At 36.5% G+C, this 25,924-nt stretch overlaps 2 protein-coding genes across 3 annotated transcripts in view; one reads left to right on the forward strand and one right to left on the reverse strand.

The window, feature by feature from the left end:
- Positions 1 to 4: 4 nt before the first annotated feature.
- Positions 5 to 5,746, reverse strand: hjurp (Holliday junction recognition protein). The gene is made up of 9 exons (XM_088077968.1): positions 5,435 to 5,746; positions 5,267 to 5,327; positions 4,308 to 4,363; positions 4,169 to 4,202; positions 4,010 to 4,035; positions 3,867 to 3,930; positions 1,808 to 3,280; positions 561 to 603; positions 5 to 463 (listed from the first exon to the last, which is right to left on the reverse strand). Exons 1-9 carry the CDS (start codon positions 5,510 to 5,512, stop codon positions 454 to 456), a joined length of 1,845 nt encoding a protein of 614 aa, XP_087934094.1. The 5' UTR covers positions 5,513 to 5,746; the 3' UTR covers positions 5 to 453.
- Positions 5,747 to 6,773: 1,027 nt separating this feature from the next.
- aasdh (aminoadipate-semialdehyde dehydrogenase) overlaps positions 6,774 to 25,924 on the forward strand; it is a 33,534-nt gene continuing 14,383 nt past the window's right edge. Inside the window, exons 1-11 of one of the 2 annotated variants that reach the window (XM_042484107.2) lie at positions 6,774 to 7,185; positions 8,344 to 8,464; positions 9,564 to 9,862; positions 10,838 to 11,030; positions 11,117 to 11,358; positions 11,452 to 11,558; positions 12,633 to 12,805; positions 13,941 to 14,265; positions 14,787 to 14,899; positions 14,996 to 15,680; positions 15,760 to 15,923. In XM_042484107.2, the coding sequence (XP_042340041.2) occupies positions 6,944 to 7,185; positions 8,344 to 8,464; positions 9,564 to 9,862; positions 10,838 to 11,030; positions 11,117 to 11,358; positions 11,452 to 11,558; positions 12,633 to 12,805; positions 13,941 to 14,265; positions 14,787 to 14,899; positions 14,996 to 15,680; positions 15,760 to 15,923 (2,664 nt within the window). In that variant the 5' untranslated portion in view covers positions 6,774 to 6,943. The remainder of the gene's footprint in view (positions 7,186 to 8,343; positions 8,465 to 9,563; positions 9,863 to 10,837; positions 11,031 to 11,116; positions 11,359 to 11,451; positions 11,559 to 12,632; positions 12,806 to 13,940; positions 14,266 to 14,786; positions 14,900 to 14,995; positions 15,681 to 15,759; positions 15,924 to 25,924) is intronic. The other variant, XM_088077972.1, reaches the window with a different exon arrangement.

Here is a 25,924-nt window from a genome sequence, read left to right on the forward strand (position 1 = left end):
AAACTGCATTTTGACAACAATTTTATTTTAATAAACAGATATAACAAGAAATAACCATGAAGATGTATTAACTTATGCAATGATGCACCATAGCACAAAAACATTAAGAGAGCATACAAGAGTATAGACAATAATCGCTCGAAAAGACGGTTTCAGCAGTATTTGTAAAAAAAAAAGTTAAAACATCCAAACAAAAACACAAACTCGGATGGAGATAAAACTTAAAACAAATATAATGACCACTTAAGAGATTTAACATTTGACAGTTGCAGTTTAGTGACACAACTTCCTGAGTTCACACATTTAAAAAGCTTCACTTTTAGTTCATCATGTGTTCTTAAGATTAAGATTTTTATTGTCATATTTGTATCAAAAGTTTCACACAGCTGCACAACACTTTTTACATCGACGTGTTACATGAGAGTAGTTTTCCGTCTTCGGTGTATTCGCTGTTCACCATTTTCTGCACATGTTGGGGAAGAAAAGACGTGATGATGAGAACAAATTACTGCTCAGACACCTGAAAACAAACACTGTACATGAGAATTAGGATAAATCACCTGGGAGAGGAGCTGATGACCATTCTGCTCTCAAGTGAACTTCCTGTTGAATGAAGCATAATAATGAGTAAAGGAATCTGATCAAAGGTTATCAACACTTACAAACTGCTTAACCCTTTGGACCCTGTGCAATTTTTTTTCAAGGTTATAGGAAAAAGGCAATGAGCAACTTAGTAAGAAATGTCCCATAAATTGCGAAAAATGTGTTTTAAAGTGCTAGAGAAAATGACTAGGGAAAAAGCTTTAATTATCATAGCTACTTTTTTTTTTAACTTAGTTAAAAAAAATCTGATTATTTTCTTGCACTTTTATTTTTTACTAATTTCTTGTTGGGCCATTTCTACTTTTGTTTCTCATTGCTTTCTTCCCATGTTTTTCCAAAGAAATCAAGCTAAATTGTTGAGGTTTCAAAGGGTTAAAGGGATAGTTAGGTTTTTTTTTTAGAGATTTATCCATAATCGGTGTGTAACATACAGTAGATGACAGTCGGGACGCCCCCAGTTTAGAGCATCGGGCTCGAGTCTGACACAGAATCTAAGCAGTGTAGTGCTGTAAATGAAAGTCAGCAAAAAGCGCATTTTAGCCACCTGAAGAAAATGAAACTCAGTATCGGTTTAAGGGTTTGCCAAATTGAGAGTACTTGCACTTCTTTGACTTTATGTCAGACAGTCTGTTCCAACAGGAAAAGCTGTAAATGGCTTAAATTTCCCGTCTACGCTCTCGTCAAAGCAACCAGACTCCACTGAGAAAAACAGAAATTTTAGCTTGTTGAACACTGTAGCTTCTGGTCTACCACTTCTTTGATCAGTATGTTAGTTTGTGTTTTTGTGTGATTTTGGTGAACCAGGAGTAACATTTCATACGGCTAAGCACACAATAACGAAAACTAACTAACTGATCAAAGCAGCGGTGGAGCAGCAGCTTCTGTGTTTAGCAATGTTTAAATCACTGTTTTTCTCAATGAAGTCTGGCTTTGAAAACAGTGATATAACGGCATTATTTGGAAATCACTGTCTAATATTAAGTGAAAATACTCTCAGTATAGCGTGCATTTAAACTTTTCTTTTTAGGTGGTTAAAATGTGTTTTATTACTAAATCCTCTACAGCAGTACATTACTTAGCTTCCCTGTCGGACTTCAGCCTGCTTCTCCAAACCGGGGAAAATCTGAACTGTCCCTTTAATTTAACAGCACACAGGACATAAAAGACGCCTGGAGCATAATAGAGTTTGTTAGAGGAGGCTCACCCATGCCAGAAAAATCAGATGCAGACACATCGTGGCGTCGACTCATCCAGGTGTCCTGATGTGTATCTGCTGAGCGCTGCTGGGTGCTGAACATGCTGGGTTTAGTGGAGCTGTAGGAGAGGCCGTACTGACACTGCTCATGCTCAGACGTAGAGAGACGGCGCCTTAGCATCTCTTTCCCGTAGCGTCTTGACCCCGGGGAGGATGGGTAGTACTCCTCCCTGGAGCGTTTAGACTGCGGATGGCTGAGCCAGTCCAACTCCCTGTGGCGTTTTCTCAGGAGGGAGCGGTGGGGTGACAAGGCGAGAGCTGCCAGAGCCGAGGAAGAGGGGCCTCTGCTGAGCTCGGAGCTTCGGGTACAGAGGCGGCAGGGATGCCCGTTAAAAGGAGATGATTTGTTTTGGCAGACAAACTTGTGGTAGAGCTTTAGGAAGTCCTCGTCAAGCTTCTTTGGGGAGTAGGAGACACGGATCGAGGGTAGGGAGGAGTCGAAGGACAGGTGGCGCCGGAGACCGTGACGACTCGGTCCTGCTGCTGTGGCGGCCTGAGGTGAACGCAGCTGTGGGTAGAGGGGGTGATCTGAAGGGTAGAGCATCCTCAGTGACAATGTTGGCTTTTGTGGAGGGGTGGACATTAATCTGGATCTCGTAGGCTCTCTGGAAAAACTTTCCACAGATTTTGGGCTCCTGGAAAAGCCACGAGGTGATCTACTGAGGCTGGTCATCATTTTTGCATGTAAGGGACTTTGCCTGACCGGGGAGCCGTAGATGTCTTGTCGATCTTTTGCAGCGGTGCTTTCAGATGCGTACGTGGAGCATCCATCGGTCTGCACGGAGTGTGCAGTTAGAGAAAGCCTTCGAGACCTGAGAGACGGGTCCAAGGATGCTTTTGCGGTGGGATAGCAAGGTCTTGAAGGACTGAGCCTGTAGGTGGACGGCTGATCTCCAAGCCGGAACACTTCAGACATAGTAAATGTCTCATTCAGAGAGACGTCTTTTGGCTCAGAAGAAGAGAAGTCCATCACGAGGACAGGCTCATGCTGCTCTCTTCTCCCAGGAGACCAGTCCTCAATATTAGTAACCATCTGCAACGGAGACCGAGGGGTGAACTGTCCTCTCTCGGGGCTGTTCTCCTTCAGCTGCGTCTCGCTGATCACGTTGTTCGGGTTTCTGTTATGTCTCAGCGGGACAATGAAGGTGTTGCTGAGGTTGCTTCTGTTTGACTGCTGTCGCCATCTGCGGTACCTCCTCAGCACCGAGTCGGCGGCGTTAGAGACATGCTGCCGATGCCAGGCCTTCCCGATTCGGCTGATCATGCTGGGGTAGAGGTCGACCAAAGAGCTGCCGTGGCTCCTCAGAGTCATTTCCAGCTCCTCGTCTTGGTCTTCAGGCTGGAGCTCCGTCTCAGAAATGTTTCTCTGGCTCTCATCCAACGAGCTCACGGTCAAGTGAGTTGTGTCATTTCTGGCCATCCCTGTAGGTTGCAAAATGGGAGAAGAAACATCACCTTAACCCTTTAAAACTTGAGCAAATTGTTTTGATTTCTTTCAAAAACACTGGGGGCTCATTTTTGGACAAGACATGGTCCAAAAATGAGCAAAATGGGTAAAAAGTTGCAGTAAGTAAAAAAAAGGCAGAAAAATGACCAAGAAAAACTGCTGAAAATAAAATAAATATATTTATTTATTTGTATATTTTATTTTTTTTTTCTGACATTCAGTCTTAAATAAAAATGTGTTATAAATATTTTTTCTGGACATATTTCTTATTTTTTAGATTATTTTCAAAAACTTCACCTCTTTTTTAAAACATTTTTTTTTGCAAGATTTCTTACAAAGTGTGGGAAATTTCTTTTCAAGCTGGCCTTTTTCCCCTGCTGTTTTCAAGCAAAATCAAACCAATTTGCAAAATTGTCAGGTCTTATAGTTTGCAAAAAGGTGTCTGAATGCAGTACAATAAAACTGATGTCAATCCAGGTTTGAAAGGGTTAAATTAGACACTTTTTAATTTAATTTTGTGCAATATCTGTTTATATTTGCATTTTGCTTTCTTGCTCTTACCATCATCCTCCATAGAAGACACACAGGTTTCATCAGCTCTCCTGTCTTGGTGCGTGAAGTCCAACTGTTGAAAATAAATGACAGTAAATCAAATAAATACAAGATATTTAAGACAGCACTGTGAAAATAAACAGGACATTTACCTGTGAGTCTCTTGTAATGTCCTGGGCTGCGGCGGAAGAAATAGAGTTATCAGATTACTGAATTTATATAATACGATTTATAAGCATCTCTGCTATATACTGTATATGCTAATTGATATGCTAAATTGCTATTATTGATTTTAGTTTATTGATACTTACATCTTATTGATTCTTCTCTCAAATCTGCCAGGCCCTGAGGACGGATTAAGTGTTCAGTTATAATAGCTGAACCTACTGCAGCTGATAAAACAGCTTCTTATAATCAGATCATTGTATTTTATGTTCATTATGACCAAACCTTTGATTCCAGCCTGTTCAGCTCCATTTTCGACAGACGCATGTAGCGTTCGAGTGCTTCATCATGCAAAGAATTCAAAAAAGAAAAGATACACAATGAGACCAGGCCACATGGCAACTAATGAACTACAGAGATGGAAACAAATCACTGAGTTTCAGTAATTATTTCATTACTGATTCATCTGTAAAATGTATTGATTATGTGTTAAAAAAAAAGTGAAGTAGTGAAAATGCCCATAAATATTAAGAGCTTAGGTTAACAATATAAACCAAACCGAAAATAATCTACAGATATTTTACTTTATTGATATTAAACAATTAATTATTAATATAAGGTCGTTTAACTGATCAATGTATTGAATCACTATTTCTGTACTAAAAACATTGAATATAAGTAGCTTTATGTTGGCATGCTATTGTCCATACTTCGTCTTCAAAACATTTTAACTAGTGGAAATTACTTTTTGATACGTAAAATTAATTTCTGACCAGTTATAAAAGAAATTATATCTTAAAACACTGTATGTAAAATAACTGTATGTCAGATATCTGATATACAATTCTAGATACGTGAAATTATGACAGGAAATGCTCAATGCAGGTATCTGCAGTTCAAACTTTTACTATCCAAACTCAGTAAGATATCTGTAATTCAATTTTGAGGTGGCAAAATTCTCATTGTAGCTACCTAAAACTGTTTATACTTTATTAGATGACATAAATGTAATTCTAGTCAATTCTGACAAATCAAAATTACATGATGGATATGCCAACTTGTAACTATAACACGTTTGAATAGAAGCCAATGGTAAAAGTTGGCTAGCTTTAACATTAGTTTAGTTACAGACTAATTACTGATGTCAAGAATGAGCATGTCGCCATAAATACATATATAGTTTGTAAATGTTGTGTTACAGTGGCATTAAACTCTGGGTTATAACAGCTGTGTGGTGAACTTACTTGGGAATCCTGTTTTCACGAGGTTCACCTCCAACCCATCTTGGCACTGAGGCTTTGAATACTGTTTAAAACCAGAAAAAACGCGTTAAACAGGGTGTTTTTAGCCGTGCTGCTTCACTTCATGCTAACGGTAACGTGGCCACATTATTGACCTCCTTTTTAACAAACCTTGCCTATGATTCTCTCCAGTGAAATTTTGTAGTTAAAGCTATTTTCAGAGAGCCGTTTCTTTAAAAACTCGTCCATGTTGCATTAAAAAATACTTTTTCTTTATGTTGGGAGATTAGTGAAAGAAGCCGCCGGCTAGCGTGACTCGATATAAGAAAAAAAGATTTTAGATTCTTCTTTTTGTCGACGTTTTATGGCGGTTTTGTGAGTTTTTGGTTCAGTTTTGTCTCCTCTCAGATCCTTCGGGCGGTTTGAGGTTCAAAAATCTTCCAGAAAATAGAGCCCGATGATTGGACAGAGTGGCCTTCACTGTCGCTGGGAAATCCTGGTTTCGCTTTAGGAAGAATCAGATAAGGTTTGTCATGCCGAGTAAGTTTGTGTACATACAAGTAATTTAACTTCGTTTTTTTGTGACTCTGAATACATTTACTCACTTGCTGGATTTATACGTTCAATTGCGCGGTACTTGTATTTTACTTGAGTATTTTCATTTTATGCTACTTTATTCTTCTGCAATCCATGCACTTATTTGATAGCATGACCAACTCCTCTGCAAATTATATATATATTTATATATATATATATATATATATATATATATATATATATATTTATATATATATAAATGTGTGTGTGTGTGTGTGTGTGTGTGTGTGTGTATATATATATATATATATATATATATATATATATATATATATATATATATATATATATATATATATAACCAGAGCAAACCGGCTTGCTTGATTTATTTATTTATTTATTTCAAAAGCATGAGAAGGAGGCAATGAGCAACAGTACAAGAAAGTACAAGATCATCTGAAAATTTCTCAAAACAACAACAAAAAACTCAAATTAAAAACAGAAAGCTAAACATATATATGCATATATATGCACTCATTTTGCTGAATGGGTCACTTCAGAATATATATATTCTTATAGTAATTAATGCAAGTATGTGTTCATCACTTTAGTGATGCTGCCGTTAAAGGTGGAGCTGATTTTAACTACTTTGCTATGACTGGGTAGCTTAATCCATAGCAATACATCATAATTCATGACTTTATCAATACTTTTTTTTAATCAATAATCTGAATCTGAAAAGTATTTAAAGATGTCAGACAAATGTGGTGAAATAAAAAGACCAATATTGACCTCTTAGATTGAATACAGTCGTAATATAATTTTCCTCAATATGTTACCTAAATACTGTTCTTGAGTAAATGTTTCTTAATATATCCATGGTAAATGTATTCAGTTTATACTCCACCGGTTGTGGTGATCACGATAATCAGATATCCTGATGGACTTGAATCAGTCATTAACAGGACGTCATCTTCACGCGTCAAACAGTAACGCTAATACATCCATGGCGGTCCTGCCTCGACATAAACAAGTCCTCATCACTCTGAATGAAACAATACGTGAATTATGTATATACATATAATTTGCACGTTTTAGTCCAGACTCTTTACTAACAGAGGGTGGACTCTCAGTGTGAGCAGTATGTCTGCTGCTGGGACTCTGCAGGAGTTTGTGTCCTCCGCTGCGTCTCTGCACGCAGACCGAGCAGCTGTGACGTTTGACAGCGGCGCAGAGACACACAGCCCGGTGTCCCTGCTGTACAGAGACCTGGTCCAACTGTCCACTGAGCTGTCTCATATTATACGGACAAACTGCTCTCCTAATAACGGCCTGATCGGGCTGTACTGCTGCGATGATTTGTTCATACCTGTGTGGATCCTGGGGTGAGTTCACTGTCAACACAGTTCACCAATAAAGTTTGTTTTTTTTTCCTCCGTAAAACTTCAGTTAACTTCAATTCAATTTGCGTCTTATCTGCCAATACATGTGGTTATTCTTTAATCTTAAGTTTTTATCTGCTGAAATGAAATTCTCCTCTCTACATTTTATTTACTTATTAGGAAATTGTATTTTTGAACTTGCATCTTCATATATTTATGTACACATTGCTATTTTATTATTTGGGTTTCAATTGCAAAGCAATATGCAAACGTGAGCAAATTGGCCCAATTTAGTTATTTGCATATGTTTTTTTTTGTTTGTTTCATTTAAAAAGCATGGGGAGGAGGCAATGATGAAAAGAAGAAATTACCCAAGTACAAGAAAGTACAAGATCATCTGACAATTTGTCAAAAAACCAACAAAAAGCTAAAAAAATAAAATTTTAAAAACAGAAAGAAAGAAGAAAGTAAAACAAAACACATATTTATAATTATTTCATAGAATGACTACAATTTTCAAGATTCTCTGTAGTTGATAACTTGCTTTACTCGATCGTGAAATGAGTGGCGTGTTGGTGTAGTGATTAGCACTGTTGCCTCTCAACACTAATGTTTCAGGTTCAAACCCAAGTTGTGGACTTTTACTATGACACCCCTTTACAGTAATTCATGCTTTAATGACAAAAATAGGTTTTATATTTCTGAAACTGTGTTTTAAGTAATATTCGGCCTTGCTGGGATAATGTAGTCAAGATTTCACAAGATTACATGTAGTTGTTTTTGATAGAGACCTTGTCCAATGTGGTTTACATGTGAAAAAGGCAGTGAAATGTCCCCTTTTTTTGCATTTTCACAAGTAGAATAAAGATTTAGCAAATCAGAATGTGTATTTCAAGTAATATTTAGCTTCTCTGGCACAATCTAGTCCAGATTTGACAGGTCTAATGGTTTTTGAAGGAGATGTTGTCCAATATGGTCTACATGTGGGGAAAAAACTGTGAAATGTCCCTTTTTTTTAAATTTCACAAATAGAATAAAGGTTTCACAAGTATGATACTGTGCTTTAAATAATAGTTAGCCTCTCTAGGATAATCTAGGCCAGTTCTGACAATAAAAATGATCATGATTTGACTTTAAAAACGGTCCTGTGTTGTCTGTCAGGATCCTGCAGTCCCCTGCTGCATATGTCCCTCTGGACCCTGAAGCTCCAGGTCTCCTCTCTGCCAGAGTCATGAACCAGTGTGGCCTCAAGTACTGTGCTGTGAAGACTGACACCCTGCAGGTTCAACACTTCATATCTTAAGAGTATAGAGTATAATCCTCTTTAAAGACACAGCTTTGAGAAGCATTGTTTCTCTCAGCATCAGGGATTGAAATCATGGATGGCCAGATTAGTCTGTTTCGGCAGAATTGGACTAACTTTATTTTTTGTAGAGTCCACAAATCTATCATTGACACTCCCCATATTCACCACTTACTGCTCTATGTACATTATAAGACACGAGTATGAGATAAGATATACAGTGTAAGGTGACAGAAGATGTGTGTATAAAATAAGATAATATAAAACTTTATTTGTCTTAAGGGAATTTGCTGTGCAATATTGGATAAATCTGGATAAATAACATTTTATGTTATTTTTTATGTTATCTTATCTTGTCTTAGCTCCGTTAAACAACAATAAAGAAAAATGCAAAGGATCTTAATCAAGCATTGGCATATTTCATTTAAAGATTATATGATACCACTACAAATAGTTGTTAAGTCTGTCTTTTTACGATTTTCTAACTAGTTTGTTTTTCACTACCTGAATCACGCTAGTGGTTCAGGTAGGTTTTAGTGTTTTTTTAAGAAATGTAAACATATTTTAATGATTATCGGGATAATATTGTGAATCGCAATTGTTTTGACCAGTTCATTGTGACTGAAATTTTGCTTTAGGACCATGCACAGTTTCTTATAATTTCGTGGTGCAACTAACTAAATTTCTGAAACCAGTTGACATCCATAAAACCAGGGGGCTTTGGACAAATTGTATAATGTGTGTGAGTGCAATCAAAGATCTGAGTTTGTTAAAATAAAAGTTAAAAATGTTTCAGAAAATATATGAATTTATCAATATTATTTATTATTAATTTATCCCCTTTATTTGTATTTATAGATTCATGGACACACTTATAGAATTATCCAAATAGCTATTCTGAAAGTCTGTTTCCCGTAAGTCCCATTCAGAGCATGCACACTGCAGTTTTTTTTAGTTGTATGTTATGATTTATTTTACACTATTAACTTGCATTTATGACCCGTCAAAGTTTTCCCTCTTTGTCCATGCTTTGTATGAATATTAACGTTGATTTTATTTCCTCCTCCTTCTCATCCAGCGATTCCAGGCAGCTCTCGTCAAACACGTATCAGTGGAGGTGTGTGTGGTGTTGCCCAAGTTCAAACTAACGCTGATAAAAATCCAGCTGCTGCCCGTCGCTGAGCACCAGCGAGCACCAGAGCAGACCGGAGCTCAGACAGCAGATGGTGCTGGTCTCCGCTCTGATGCAGCTGAGGGGTTAAAGGATGCTGGGCATAAAGACTTGGCGTATGTGCTGCACACATCTGGAACAACTGGCCTCCCGAAGATCGTGAGGGTGCCGCACAAGTGTATAATCCCCAACATACTGCATCTGAGGTGAGTTTTTATCTCTTAATCGGTTTCTAAAACATTTTTATTTTGGTGCATATTTAGGCAAGGCAGCTTTATTTGTATAGCACATTTAATACAACAGGGCAATTCAAAGTGCTGTACAGAGCAATTAAATATAAAAACATAATAAAAGATACAGATTTACAATAAAAGAGTGAAGAGATAAAAAAAAAAGATAAAATTAATTACTAAATTATTTAAAAAGATTTAATATTTAAAAATTAAAATCACCATTTAAAAAGCAAAAGTGCAGACAAGAGTTGCAAAAATAAAAATAATATTTAGAATTTAAAATCAAGTTTAATATTTGTATGTAGTCATTAGCGGGTTGAGTAGGCAGTGTAAAAAAGGAACGTTTTTAGCTTTGCCTTGGATGTCGTCAGAGTCGGGGCTTGTCTAACATCATCCTGGAGGTTATTCCAGGTCTGTGCAGCATGAAAATAAAATGTTGATTTATGTAACCCTTTGAAACCTGAGCAAATTGGCTTGATTTCTTTGGAAAGCACAGAAAGACGGCAATGAGCAACCAGGGTAGAAATGGCCCAAAAATTAGCAAGAAATTAGTAAAAAGTACAAGAAAATTACCTGAAAGTTCCTTTTTTTTAAAGTAAAAAAAAGTTAAAAAGGGAAAAAAAAAGTAAAAAAAAAAAAATAAAAAATAAATAAATAAATAAAGAAAGAAAGAAACAAGTAAATGACCAGGAAGAAGTGCTTTAAAATTAAATAAACTATTTTGTAAAATTTTACATATGTAGTTATTATAATTTCAGATAGTTTTTTTTATATATATATATATCAGTCTTTTTTCACTAGACATTTTCTCTTGCTTTTTTAAAAGAATTTTTAATTCTACAAATGTTTTGCAATTTGTGGAACATTTCTTACCAAGTTGCTTATTGCACAGAAAAGTGATGTTGCTCCACGTATCAAAGGGTTAAAAGTGCATCTCTCTTGGCTCAGATCTTTGTTTCAGATGCGTGCAGACGATGTGGTTTTCCTCGCCTCGCCTTTAACGTTTGACCCCTCTGTGGTGGATATTTTCCTGGCGTTATCATCCGGGGCTCAGCTCCTCATCGTCCCCGCTGTGATCAAGAAAATTCCCAGTCGACTCTCTCGACTGCTGTTCGAGGATCACAAGACGACTGTCCTGCAGGCAGGTGTGAGGAAACCGTGTTTTACTCGGAATTATTTTTTCAGACACTATAATGTGTGTTTTTGTTTGTTTGTTTGTTTCCACAGGTCACACCGACACTGCTCAGCCGCTTCAGACACCGTACTCTAAAAGAGGAAGTGTTGTCGCGTGGCTCTTCATTGCGGTTGTTGGCTCTGGGGGGAGAGGCCTGCCCCTCGCCGGCTCTGCTGAGGAGCTGGAAGCATGAGGACAACAAAACCCAAATCTACAATATTTACGGTATTACTGAGGTGTCCTGCTGGGCCTGTTCATACAGAATACCAGAGTCTCTGCTGCAGCTCAGCAGCCCGTGAGTGTACCCAATTTAAAATAATTTGTTGAATATACATGTTAAACACGCTGCAGTTGATACAACTTCTATTTAAAACTGTATGGCTTTCAGCACACCGTCCCCTGTGCCTCTTGGGACTCCTCTGATGGACACAGTGGTGGAAGTAAGAGATGAACATGGCCGCATTGTTACAGAGGGCGAAGGTCAGGTGTTCATAGGTGAGAACGATATTCATTTCATTTCAGTTCAGTTCAGTTTTATTCAATTCAAATTAAGTCATAAAGCCTATTATCACAAATCACAGTTTGTCTCAGAGAGCTTTACTGCACCGACATCCAGCAACAACAGGAGCAAAAAAAAACAGTAGAAACCTCAGGAAGAGCGACTGAGGAGGGATCCTCTTTCAGGACAGGACTTTAAGTTCCTTCTCTGCGTGCTTCTGTTGAGAGCCAATTTGTGAGCGTAGGCAATACGCGTCCGCCGTCTGAGTGGCAGCACATAGGCAGTATGGTTGACTGCACCACATAATCAGTTTCTGCGGGGACACTGTTATACCAGGAAGGACTGTACGCTGTTTCCCAAATAATAAGCACTGTATCACCAGCAACATCCAGTGCCTTCACATGTCCAGTTAAAGTTGCACAAATGAACAAATCATCTCTGCAGTCCCGTGAATCCCGACAACGATAAAATGGCAGTAGATGACAAAATGATACATAGGAGAGAAAGAGAGAGAAAGAGAGAGGGAGGGATGCATGGCAGCAATAATGATAACAATAACATAAGATTTGTAATAGACATATAAATTAGTATATCTAACTTATGATGGCATGTATATCACATGCAAATATTGTATGTTTATGTAACACATTAATATGTGTGTAATAATAGTGGAGGTATGTGTAATAATGATGGCAGTAGAAGTTGGCGTTGAGTAGAACCACGACATAAGTGTAACAACAACCCACAGATTTTAGTTACAGGATTATCAGTGCCAGAGGAGCTAACAGTGAAAAAAATTAGTAAAGTTCATCTCAGCTATCTAACAAAAAAAGCATGTGCTAACAATTATACTTAATTTATAGTAAAAAAGCAACCAGATGGCATTGGGCTCTGGGGACAAAGACATTTTTTACATCATATACACATATATGTATTATAAACATGAATATTTAACTTTTAAACTTCACAGTTTTGGTCAATATCGTGACATCCCTAATTGACACACACAAAAATGCAGTAAAAATAAAACTAAATAAAGTTCACATAAACCCTTTTTAATGTTGGTGCAGGTGGAAAGGACAGAGTGTGTCTCCTGGATGATGAGGACAGTGTCGTCCCTGGGACAATGAGAGCTACTGGAGACTGGGTGAACGTTAAAGACACACAGCTGTACTACCTGGGACGCAGAGACAGGCTGATTAAATGCCACGGAAAACGAGTCAACTTGGACAGCTTACAGCAAGTGAGATGTTTTTACGTTTCCGAATATAAATGTTACAGAAGTAGAATTCAAATTCAGTGTCATTTACACCTCTCAAACTTTCTTGAGAAGAAATTTAAAAAAATCAATTTTATTTTTGCATTACAGCAAAAAAGTAGATCTGAAGTTACAGTACTTGTGGATGTTTCTCCGTCTGGTATTCCTGAAGTGAAGTTAAAGCAGTTATGTTTTGTGGCCACTTGGGGGCAACACAACAAACTGTTACCTCCGTATTGGCACATTTTAACCCTAAAAAGTTCTTGTGGTGAATGTGTAGGTTTGCCTTATTACACATCCGACAGACACAAAACAACAAAATCAACTTAGCCCTGTTTGTAAATTGAATTTTATTTACTTTCCCTTTAGCATTACTTTGCTGCTTAAAAATGAGACAATGGCCACTAGTGTAGAATATAAATGTAATTATTATTAATAAGATTTATATATTTTAAGTTCATTACATTTTTGGCACTTTTATTTATGAATTAATTATTATTATTATTATTATTATTATTATTATTATTATTATTATTATTTTCTTATTTGTTATTATTATTATTGTTGTTGTTGTTATTTGTTTGGGCTTTTTTTGGGGGGGGGGGAAGAATTTTTCTTTTTTTTTATTATTTGCTATTTTCAGGTCATTTTCTTGTAACTTCTCACTAATTCCTTGATAATTTTGGGTAGTTTTTGTGAAATTGCTCATTGCCTTTCTCCCAGGTTTTTGAAAGTGATTTAGCCAATTTCCTCAGGTTTCAAGGGATGCAAAAGAAGAAGAATATAAAAATAAATGTGAATAGCCTAAATTCAGTTACATAAAAATAATTTTTTGTCCATACATCACTTAAGTGTATGCTTTCTATTTTATATAATAGTGCATTCTCTCACTGGGCTTGTTTTTTTGAATAAGTGCATACATGAAGCCAGGATCTTTTCAGAGCCAGTTTTTTTTTTTTTTTGTAATTGCAATTTTTCTATTGAACTGAATGTTAATGGTCTTGTTAAACTCTGGATAAGAACTGACATTTGCAGGTTGAGGTTAAGAGGTTTTAACAATAGTTTTTTCTTTTTTTTAAGAAGAGGAGGCAAAGCATTAATGTTGTCTCTGCTCCTCCAGCTCATTCAGAGTCTGCCTCAGGTGCAGGCCTGTGCTGTGGGTCTGTATGAAACCTCTCGACTGCTCGCCTTTGTCGTGGTGCCCACATCTGGAGACCACAAAGCAGCTTCGCCTCTCACATCTGCGAAGCAGCATGTGAAACAAACAGCCTCTGCCGGCCATCGTGAAAACCCGCCCTCTGCTGTGCAGCACCGCCAGGAGGAGACGGGCGGCACAGATGGAGATCTGAGCAGACTCATCCTGAACCAGCTGTCTCTACTGCTGCCTTCTTACAGCGTTCCCGACACGCTGCTGCTGGTCCCGGCCTTGTGTCTGACTCCTCATGGTCAGCATTACACACACACACACACACACACACACACACACACACACAAACACACACACACACACACACAGAAGAAACAATAACAAGTGGTCAACTGCTATTGGTTTTTCAGGGCCAATACAATACCGATTATTAGTAGTTAATAAGACAGATAACCGATATTTGGGACCAATATGCATTTACAAAAAAAATGAAAATATTTCTGTTGAAATGTAGAATTTGGAATATAACAAATTCCAACACAAAACTTTGTTTAAATGCCTTTAGCAGATGTTTAATCAAAACTGAGACTTTCAACATCATGTACAAGTTCCCAACAACTTTTTTATAAATTCATGTGAAATTTTAAATTAAACATTAATGAATAAAAATAGCTCCCTGAGGTTTTTCAGAGTAAAAGTTCCTCCCATGCTGCTTTCTTTGCCTGTATTGCATACCCTGATAATGGAACAGGCCAATAATCTGTCAACCCCTAACAATAACACATCACTGTTTCACTTCTCTTGTTTGTTTTTTGGCAGGAAAAGTAGACATGGAGGCGCTTATGAAAATATACCAAAGACAGAGACAGCGTTTAGAGTCTTCACAGGGAGATTTCACTAAATTGAAGCAAACTCTGCAGACCATGTGGCAGGTACAGCTCTTTCAGTACTTTTGACAACATAAATCCACATTTTAACAGTTCCTGGTTTCATTTATTGCCTTAATTTTTGTAACAAACTATCAACAGAAAACTCTTGGTCTTCCTGAAGATGTGTCCATCGCCGAGGAATCCAACTTCCTGTTGAGTGGAGGAGATTCTCTGAAGGCTCTACACCTGTGTGAAGACGTCCTCACTGCTGTTGGAGCGACCTCACAGGAGCTTCTGGAGGTCATACTTGACGGGACCTTCTCCGAGGTTTTGCGCCATGTTGTGAGCGTCACACTGACTCTGCCACTTGAGAACAGCCAGTCTGAGGCCAAAAAAAGGCACGCTGACACTCCCTTTGTGGTGGCAGCAAAGAGAGAACGCACAGCAGCAGAGAGGCTGCAGGGGGAGAAATGCACCTTCAAAGTTATAAGACGAGCAGGTGAGGTGATAGAAATCAGAAATCCAAACACAAATGGAAACTTCAAGGATGATGCACTCGGTGAAAAGGACTCCAGGAAGAAGCTGGGAGGTGACGACCTGAGCCTCAGTCTGAGCTGGTCCTCAGATACAGGCAGATGTGTGGACGCCTCACCAGTGATTCTAGTAAAACACAGAACAGATCTGAGGTCAGATGAGGGTGAAACAACAGTGTTCATCGGCTCCCACTCTCACAGGATCCAGGCTTTAAACCTGACCACAGGGAGCCTTCTGTGGGAGCGAGTCCTCGGGGACAGAATTGAAGCCTCGGCTGCAGTGTCTCGCTGCGGGAGCCTCGTGATCATAGGTCAGCATCATCTCTCTAAATGTGAAAATATCTCACTGTATAGTATTCGACTCTGGGATTTATTTTTCGGTTTTCCCAGGTTGCTACAACGGCTGTGTGTATTTCCTGTGTGCCACATCTGGAGAGACACGGTGGATGTTTGAGACAGGAGACGCTGTGAAGAGCTGTCCTGCTGTGGATCCCCTCACAGGTCTGGTGATAGTGGGCTCACATGATGGACACGTTTACGCCCTGGACCCAAAGGTGGGAAGATTTGAATGTATTGTGTCCCTTGTCTTGATTTGATTAAAGTTAACTGCCAATGACGGAAACATGATTAAAACATTCATTACAGATTTCTCAACTGCTCGGACAAACTTTTTTGACATTTTTCATGGTTTTTGACAACATACTTGAATATTTACTTTTGTCGTGACTTTTGACGACACGTTATACTATGATTTTTTTTAAGTACTTTTGACGACATACTATATTTTAAAATTTAAATTTTTTAAAAATGTCATATTTTGACATTTTTGCTATACTATAGCCTTGCATTTTCTCACATTTTTTCAATGTAAATTTATGGTGTTTCAGGCCGTTTTTGCAATTTTTGAATGCTATGGTGTGTCTCAGAAGGCAATTTCATGTAGTTTAATGTGGTTTTCAGCTTTTTTTGAGACATGCCATATTTTGCCGTTTTTGCCATACTATAGCCTTGCATTTTCGATAATTTTTTCAACATGTGAAATTATGATGTTTTTGGCACTTTTTACAACTTTCTATGCAATGGCGTGTCTTGGAAGGCTATTTTATGTGATTTAATGTGGTTTTCAGCTGTTTTGGGGACATGTCATATTTTGACATTTTTGCCATACTATAACCTTGCATTTTCGGTCATTTTTTCAACGTGTCAATTTATTTATTTTTTTGCCTTTTTGCAACTTTCTATGCAATGGCGTGTCTCAGAAGGTTATTTTATGTAGTTTAATGTGGTTTTCAGCTATTTTTGGGACATGTCATATTTTGATATTTTTGCCATACTATAGCCTTGCATTTTCGATAATTTTTTCAACATGTGAAATTATGATGTTTTTGGAACTTTTTACAACTTTCTATGATATGGCATGTCTCGGAAGACTATTTTATGTGATTTAATGTGGTTTTCAGCTATTTTTGGGACATGTCATATTTTGACATTTTTGCCATACTATAGCCTTGCATTTTCTGTCTTTTTTTCAACATGTCAAATTCTTATGTTTTTGGCACTTTTTGCAACTTTCTATGTAATGGCGTGTCTGGGAGGGGTATTTTTATGTGATTTAATATGGTTTTCAGCTATTTTTGAGACATGCCATATTTTGACATTTTTGCCATACTATAGCCTTGCATTTTTTTGTCATTTTTTTCAACGCTTCAAATTATGGTGTTTTTGTGGCTTTTTGCAACTTTCTATGCTATGGCATGTCTCGGAAGGCTATTTTATGTGATTTAATGTGGTTTTCAGCTGTTTTTGAGACACACCATATTATGACATTTTTGCCATACTATAGCCTTGCATTTTCGTTCATTTTTTCAACATGTGAAATTATGGTGTTTTATGCCGTTTTTTCAACTTTCTATGCTATGGCATGTCTCAGAAGGGTATTTTATGTGATTTAATATGGTTTTCAGCTATTTTTGGGACATGTCATATTTTGACAATTTTGCCATACTATAGCCTTGCATTTTTGGGTCATTTTTTCAACATGTGAAATTATGATGTTTTTGGCACTTTTTGTAACTTTCTATGCTATGGCGTGTCTCGGAAGGCTATTTTATGTAATTTCATGTGGTTTTCAGCTGTTTTTGGGACATGCCATATTTTGACATTTTTGCCATACTATAGCCTTGCATTTTCGGTCATTTTTGTGACATGTCAAATTCTTATGTTTTTGGCACTTTTTGCAACTTTCTATGCTATGGCGTGTCTTGAAAGGCTATTTTATGTGATTTAATGTGGTTTTCAGCTGTTTTTGAGAGATGTCATATTTTGACATTTTTGCCATACTATAGCCTTGCATTTTCGTTCATTTTTTCGACATCTCAAATTATGGTGTTTTTGTGCCTTTTTGCAACTTTCTATGTAATGGCGTGTCTTGGAAGGCTATTTTATGTGATTTAATGTGGTTTTCAGCTGTTTTTGAGAGATGTCATATTTTGACAATTTGCCATACTATAGCCTTGCATTTTCGGTCATTTTTTCAACCTGTCAATTTATGGTGTTTTTGTATCTTTATGCAACTTTCTATGCAATGGTGTGTCTCGAAAGGCTATTTTATGTAGTTTAATGTAGTTTTCAGCTGTTTTTGGGACATGTCATATTTTGACATTTTTGCCATACTATAGCCTTGCATTTTTGGGTCATTTTTTCGACATGTCAGTTGGCGGTGTTTTTGTGGCTTTTTGCAACTTTCTATGCTATGGCGTGTCGCGGAAAGCTATTTTATGTAGTTTATTGTGGTTTTCAGCTATTTTTGAGACATGCCATATTTTGACATTTTTGCCATACTATAGCCTTGCATTTTCGGTCATTTTTTCAACATGTGAAATTATGGTGTTTTAGGTCGTTTTTTTCAACTTTCTATGCTATGGTGGGTCTCGCAAGGCTATTTTATGTAGTTTATTGTGGTTTTCAGCTTTTTTTGAGACATGTCATATTTTGACATTTTTGCCATACTATAGCCTTGCATTTTCGTTCATTTTTTCGACATCTCAAATTATGGTGTTTTTGTGCCTTTTTGCAACTTTCTATGCTATGGCGGGTCTCGCAAGGCTATTTTATGTAATTTCATGTGGTTTTCAGCTGTTTTTGGGACATGCCATATTTTGACATTTTTGCCATACTATAGCCTTGCATTTTCTGTCATTTTTTCAACACTTCAATTTATGGTGTTTTTGTGCCTTTTTGCAACTTTCTATGTAATGGCGTGTCTTGGAAGGCTATTTTATGTGATTTAATGTGGTTTTCAGCTGTTTTTGGGACATGTCATATTTTGACATTTTTGCCATACTATAGCCTTGCATTTTCGGTCATTTTTTCAACCTGTCAATTTATGGTGTTTTTGTATCTTTATGCAACTTGCTATGCAATGGCGGGTCTCGAAAGGCTATTTCATGTAGTTTAATGTGGTGTTCAGCTTTTTTTGAGACATGCCATATTTTGACATTTTTGCCATACTATAGCCTTGCATTTTCATTCATTTTTTCGACATCTCAAATTATGGTGTTTTTGTGCCTTTTTGCAACTTTCTATGCTATGGCGGGTCTCGCAAGGCTATTTTATGTAATTTCATGTGGTTTTCAGCTGTTTTTGGGACATGCCATATTTTGACATTTTTGCCATACTATAGCCTTGCATTTTCTGTCATTTTTTCAACACTTCAATTTATGGTGTTTTTGTGCCTTTTTGCAACTTTCTATGTAATGGCGTGTCTTGGAAGGCTATTTTATGTGATTTAATGTGGTTTTCAGCTGTTTTTGAGAGATGTCATATTTTGACATTTTTGCCATACTATAGCCTTGCATTTTCGGTCATTTTTTCGACATCTCAAATTATGGTGTTTTTGTGCCTTTTTGCAACTTTCTATGCAATGGCGTGTCTCGGAAGGCTATTTTATGTGATTTAATATGGTTTTCAGCTGTTTTTGAGACATGCCATATTTTGACATTTTTGCCATACTATAGCCTTGCATTTTCGTTCATTTTTTCGACACTTCAAATTATGGTGTTTTTGTCCCTTTTTGCAACTTTCTATGCAATGGCGTGTCTCGAAAGGCTATTTTATGTGATTTAATGTGGTTTTCAGCTGTTTTTGGGACATGCCATATTTTGACATTTTTGCCATACTATAGCCTTGCATTTTCTGCCATTTTTTCAACACTTCAAATTATGGTGTTTTTGTGCCTTTTTGCAACTTTCTATGCTATGGCGGGTCTTGGAAGGCTATTTTATGTAGTTTATTGTGGTTTTCAGCTGTTTTTGGGACATGTCATATTTTGACAAATTTGCCATACTATAGCCTTGCATTTTTGTTCATTTTTTCGACATCTCAAATTATGGTGTTTTTGTGCCTTTTTGCAACTTTCTATGTAATGGCGTGTCTTGGAAGGCTATTTTATGTAGTTTAATGTGGTTTTCAGTTATTTTTGGGAATTTCCAAATTTTGCAGTTTTTGCCATACTATAGCCTTGCATTTTCGTTCATTTTTTCAACACTTGAAATTATGGTGTTTTTGTGCCTTTTTACAACTTTTTATGCAATGGCGTGTCTCGGAAGGCTATTTTATGTAGTTTAATGTGGTTTTCAGCTATTTTTGGGACATGCCATATTTTGACATTTTTGCCATACTATAGCCTTGCATTTTCGTTCATTTTTTCGACATCTCAAATTATGGTGTTTTTGTGCCTTTTTGCAACTTTCTATGCTATGGCGTGTCTCAGAAGGCTATTTTATGTAATTTCATGTGATTTTCAGCTGTTTTTGGGACATGTCATATTTTGACAATTTGCCATACTATAGCCTTGCATTTTCTGTCATTTTTTTGACATATCAATTTATGGTGTTTTTGTGCCTTTTTGCAACTTTCTATGTAATGGCGTGTCTTGGAAGGCTATTTTATGTGATTTAATGTGGTTTTCAGCTGTTTTTGAGAGATGTCATATTTTGACATTTTTGCCATACTATAGCCTTGCATTTTCGGTCATTTTTTCGACATCTCAAATTATGGTGTTTTAGGCCGTTTTTGCAACTTTCTATGCTATGGCGTGTCTCGGAAGGCTATTTCATGTAGTTTAATGTGGTGTTCAGCTTTTTTTGAGACATGCCATATTTTGACATTTTTGCCATACTATAGCCTTGCATTTTCATTCATTTTTTCGACACTTCAAATTATGGTGTTTTTGTGCCTTTTTGCAACTTTCTATGCAATTGCGTGTCTCGGAAGGCTATTTCATGTGATTTAATATGGTTTTCAGCTGTTTTTGGGACATGCCATATTTTGACATTTTTGCCATACTATAGCCTTGCATTTTCTGCCATTTTTTCAACACTTCAATTTATGGTGTTTTGTGCACTTTTTGCAACTTTCTATGATATGGCGTGTCTCGGAAGGCTGTTTCATGTTGTTTATTGTGGTTATCAGCTCTTTTTGAGACAGGTCATATTTTGACATTTTTGCCATACTATAGCCTTGCATTTTCGGTCATTTTTTCGACATCTCAAATTATGGTGTTTTAGGCCGTTTTTGCAACTTTCTATGCTATGGCGTGTCTCGGAAGGCTATTTCATGTAGTTTAATGTGGTGTTCAGCTTTTTTTGAGACATGCCATATTTTGACATTTTTGCCATACTATAGCCTTGCATTTTCGGTCATTTTTTAGACATCTCAAATTATGGTGTTTTTTCTGCCTTTTTGCAACTTTCTATGCTATGGCGGGTCTCGCAAGGCTATTTATGTAATTTCATGTGGTTTTCAGCTGTTTTTGGGACATGCCATATTTTGACATTTTTGCCATACTATAGCCTTGCATTTTCTGTCATTTTTTCAACACTTCAATTTATGGTGTTTTTGTGCCTTTTTGCAACTTTCTATGTAATGGCGTGTCTTGGAAGGCTATTTTATGTGATTTAATGTGGTTTTCAGCTGTTTTTGAGAGATGTCATATTTTGACATTTTTGCCATACTATAGCCTTGCATTTTCGGTCATTTTTTCGACATCTCAAATTATGGTGTTTTAGGCCGTTTTTGCAACTTTCTATGCTATGGCGTGTCTCGGAAGGCTATTTCATGTAGTTTAATGTGGTGTTCAGCTTTTTTTGAGACATGGCATATTTTGACATTTTTGCTCTACTATAGCCTTGCATTTTCATTTTTTAATTTCAAATTATGGTGTAATGGTAATCAGTATAATAATTTTATTTATATTGCACCTTTATAAACACAGGTTTACAAAGTACTTTGACAGAAATTTGCCACATAGGAATCATTTTCACATGCACTTCAAATTATGGTGTTTTATACTTTTGCAACTATAAACTTATACGTCTACACACATTTTATGTACACATATTTTCACACATGTTTTACTATGCTATGTATACACATATTTGACATATTTATACATTTTGCCATACTATACATACATGTCATTTTTCAACATGTCAAATTATAATCCATTTGTATCCTTTTGCCACTTTCTATGCAATGGCGTGTCTCGAAAGGCTATTTTATGTGATTTAATGTTGTTTTCAGCTATTTTTGAGACGTGTCATATTTTGACATTTTTGCCATACTATAGCCTTGCATTTTCTGTCATTTTTTAGACACCTCAAATTATGGTGTTTTTTTCCTTTTTGCAACTTTCTATGCTATGACGTGTCTCGGAAGGCTGTTTTATGTGATTTAATGTGGTTTTCAGCTGTTTTTGGGACATGTCATATTTTGACATTTTTGCCATACTATAGCCTTGCATTTTCTGTCATTTTTTAGACATCTCAAATTATGGTGTTTTTGTGCCTTTTTGCAACTTTCTATGCTATGGCGTGTCTCGGAAGGCTATTTTATGTGATTTAATGTGGTTTTCAGCTGTTTTTGGGACATGTCATATTTTGACATTTTTGCCATACTATAGCCTTGCATTTTCTGTCATTTTTTCAACATGTCAAATTCTTATGTTTTTGGCACTTTTTGCAACTTTCTATGCTAAGGCGTGCCTCAGAAGGCTATTTCATGTAGTTTAATGTGGTTTTCAGCTATTTTTGGGACATGTCATATTTTGACATTTTTGCCATACTATAGCCTTGCATTTTCGTTCATTTTTTCGACATCTCAAATTATGGTGTTTTTGTGCCTTTTTGCAACTTTCTATGCTATGGCGGGTCTCTGAAGGCTATTTCATGTAGTTTATTGTGGTTTTTTTTTTTTTTGGGACATGTCATATTTTGACATTTTTGCCATACTATAGCCTTGCATTTTCGGTCCTTTTTCGACATGTCAAATTTATGGTGTTTTAGGCCTTTTGCAACTTTCTATGCTATGGCGTGTCTCCGAAGGCTATTTTATGTAGTTTATTGTGGTTTTCAGCTGTTTTTTTTGGACATGTCATATTTTGACATTTTTGCCATACTATAGCCTTGCATTTTTGTTCATTTTTTCGACATCTCAAATTATGGTGTTTTTGTGCCTTTTTGCAACTTTCTATGCAATGGCGTGTCTCGAAAGGCTATTTTATGTGATTTAATGTGGTTTTCAGCTGTTTTTGGGACATGTCATATTTTGACATTTTTGCCATACTATAGCCTTGCATTTTCGGTCATTTTTTCAACATGTGAAATTATGATGTTTTAGGCCGTTTTTGTATATTTCTATTCTATGGCGTGTCTCGAAAGGCTATTTTATGTGATTTAATGTGGTTTTCAGCTGTTTTTGGGACATGTCATATTTTGACATTTTTGCCATACTATAGCCTTGCATTTTCGGTCATTTTTCGACATCTCAAATTATGGTGTTTTGTGCCTTTTTGCAACTTTCAATGCAATGGCGTGTCTCGGAAGGCTATTGTATGTAGTTTAATGTGGTTTTCAGCTGTTTTTGGCACTTGCCATATTTTGGTATTTTTGCCATACTATAGCCTTGCATTTTCTGTCATTTTTCAACACTTCAATTTATGGTGTTTTGTGCCTTTTGCAACTTTCTATGTAATGGCGTGTCTTGAAAGGCTATTTTATGTGATTTAATGTGGTTTTCAGCTATTTTTGGGACATGTCATATTTTGACATTTTTGCCATACTATAGCCTTGCATTTTCTGTCATTTTTTCAACCTGTCAATTTATGGTGTTTTTGTATCTTTTTGCAACTTTCTATGATATGGCGTGTCTCGGAAGGCTATTTTATGTGATTTAATGTGGTTTTCAGCTATTTTTGGGACATGTCATATTTTGACATTTTTGCCATACTATAGCCTTGCATTTTCGGTCATTTTTTCAACGTGTCAATTTATTTATTTTTTTTTGCCTTTTTGCAACTTTCTATGCAATGGCGTGTCTCGGAAGGCTATTTTATGTGATTTAATGTAGTTTTCAGCTGTTTTTGGGACATGTCATATTTTGACAAATTTGCCATACTATAGCCTTGCATTTTCTGTCATTTTTTCAACACTTCAATTTATGGTGTTTTTGTGCCTTTTTGCAACTTTCTATGCTATGGCGTGTCTCGGAAGGCTATTTTATGTGATTTAATGTGGTTTTCAGCTATTTTTGGGACATGTCATATTTTGACATTTTTGCCATACTATAGCCTTGCATTTTCGGTCATTTTTCAACACATGTCAATTTATGGTGTTTTTGTATCTTTATGCAACTTTCTATGCAATGGCGTGTCTCGGAGGGCTATTTTATGTAGTTTAATGTGGTTTTCAGCTTTTTTTGACATATGCCATATTTTGACATTTTTGCCATACTATAGCCTTGCTTTTTCTGTCATTTTTTCAACCTGTCAATTTATGGTGTTTTTGTGCCTTTTGCAACTTTCTATGCTATGGCGGGTCTCATAAGGCTATTTTATGTAGTTTAATGTGGTTTTTTTTTTTTTGAGACATGCCATATTTTGACATTTTGCCATACTATAGCCTTGCATTTTCTGTCATTTTTCAACACTTCAAATTATGGTGTTTTTGTGCCTTTTTGCAACTTTCTATGTAATGGCGTGTCTTGGAAGGCTATTTTATGTGATTTAATGTGGTTTTCAGCTATTTTTGGGACATGTCATATTTTGACATTTTTGCCATACTATAGCCTTGCATTTTCTGTCATTTTTTCAACATGTGAAATTATGATGTTTTAGGCCGTTTTTGTAACTTTCTATTCTATGGCGTGTCTCGGAAGGCTATTTTATGTGATTTAATATGGTTTTCAGCTGTTTTTGAGACATGCCATATTTTGACATTTTTGCCATACTATAGCCTTGCATTTTCGGTCATTTTTTCAACATGTGAAATTATGGTGTTTTGTGCCTTTTTGCAAATTTCTATACTATGGTGTGTCTCGAAAGGCTATTTCATGTGATTTAATGTAGTTTTCAGCTGTTTTTGAGACATGCCATATTTTGACATTTTTGCCATACTATAGCCTTGCATTTTCGGTCATTTTTTCAACATGTCAATTTATGGTGTTTTGTGCCTTTTGTAACTTTCTATACTATGCTGTGCCTGGGAAAGGTTATTTAATGTGATTTAATGTGGTTTTCAGCTGTTTTTGAGAGATGTCATATTTTGACATTTTTGCTATACTATAGCCTTGCATTTTTGGGTCATTTTTTCGACACTTCAAATTATGGTGTTTTTGTGCCTTTTTGCAACTTTCTATGCTATGGCGGGTCTCGCAAGGCTATTTTATGTGATTTAATGTGGTTTTCAGCTGTTTTTGAGAGATGTCATATTTTGACATTTTTGCCATACTATAGCCTTGCATTTTCAGTCATTTTTTCAACATGTGAAATTATGGTGTTTTAGGCCGTTTTTTCAACTTTCTATTCTATGGCGTGTCTGGGAAGGGTATTTTATGTGATTTAATATGGTTTTCAGCTGTTTTTGGGAGATGTCATATTTTGACAATTTTGCCATACTATAGCCTTGCATTTTCGTTCATTTTTTCGACACTTCAAATTATGGTGTTTTTGTGCCTTTTTACAACTTTCTATGCAATGGCGTGTCTCGGAAGGCTATTTTATGTAGTTTAATGTGGTTTTCAGCTGTTTTTGGGAGATGTCATATTGTGACATTTTTGCCATACTATAGCCTTGCATTTTCGATCATTTTTTCGAAATATCAATTTATGGTGTTTTTGTGCCTTTTTGCAACTTTCTATGTAATGGCGTGTCTTGGAAGGCTAGTTTATGTGATTTAATGTGGTTTTCAGCTGTTTTTGGGACATGTCATATTTTGACATTTTTGCCATACTATAGCCTTGCATTTTCGATCATTTTTTCGAAATATCAATTTATGGTGTTTTTGTACCTTTTTGCAACTTTCTATGGTATGGCGTGTCTCGGAAGGCTATTTTATGTGATTTAATGTGGTTTTCAGCTGTTTTTGAGAGATGTCATATTTTGACAATTTTGCCATACTATAGCCTTGCATTTTCGGTCATTGTTTTCAACACTTCAAATTATGGTGTTTTTGTGCCTTTTTGCAACTTTCTATGTAATGGCATGTCTCGGAAGGCTGTT

This window comes from Plectropomus leopardus, chromosome 5 (genome assembly GCF_026936395.1).
Source record: "Plectropomus leopardus strain MGB_pleo_1.0 chromosome 5, ASM2693639v1, whole genome shotgun sequence".
Taxonomy (NCBI): Eukaryota; Metazoa; Chordata; class Actinopteri; order Perciformes; family Serranidae; genus Plectropomus; species Plectropomus leopardus.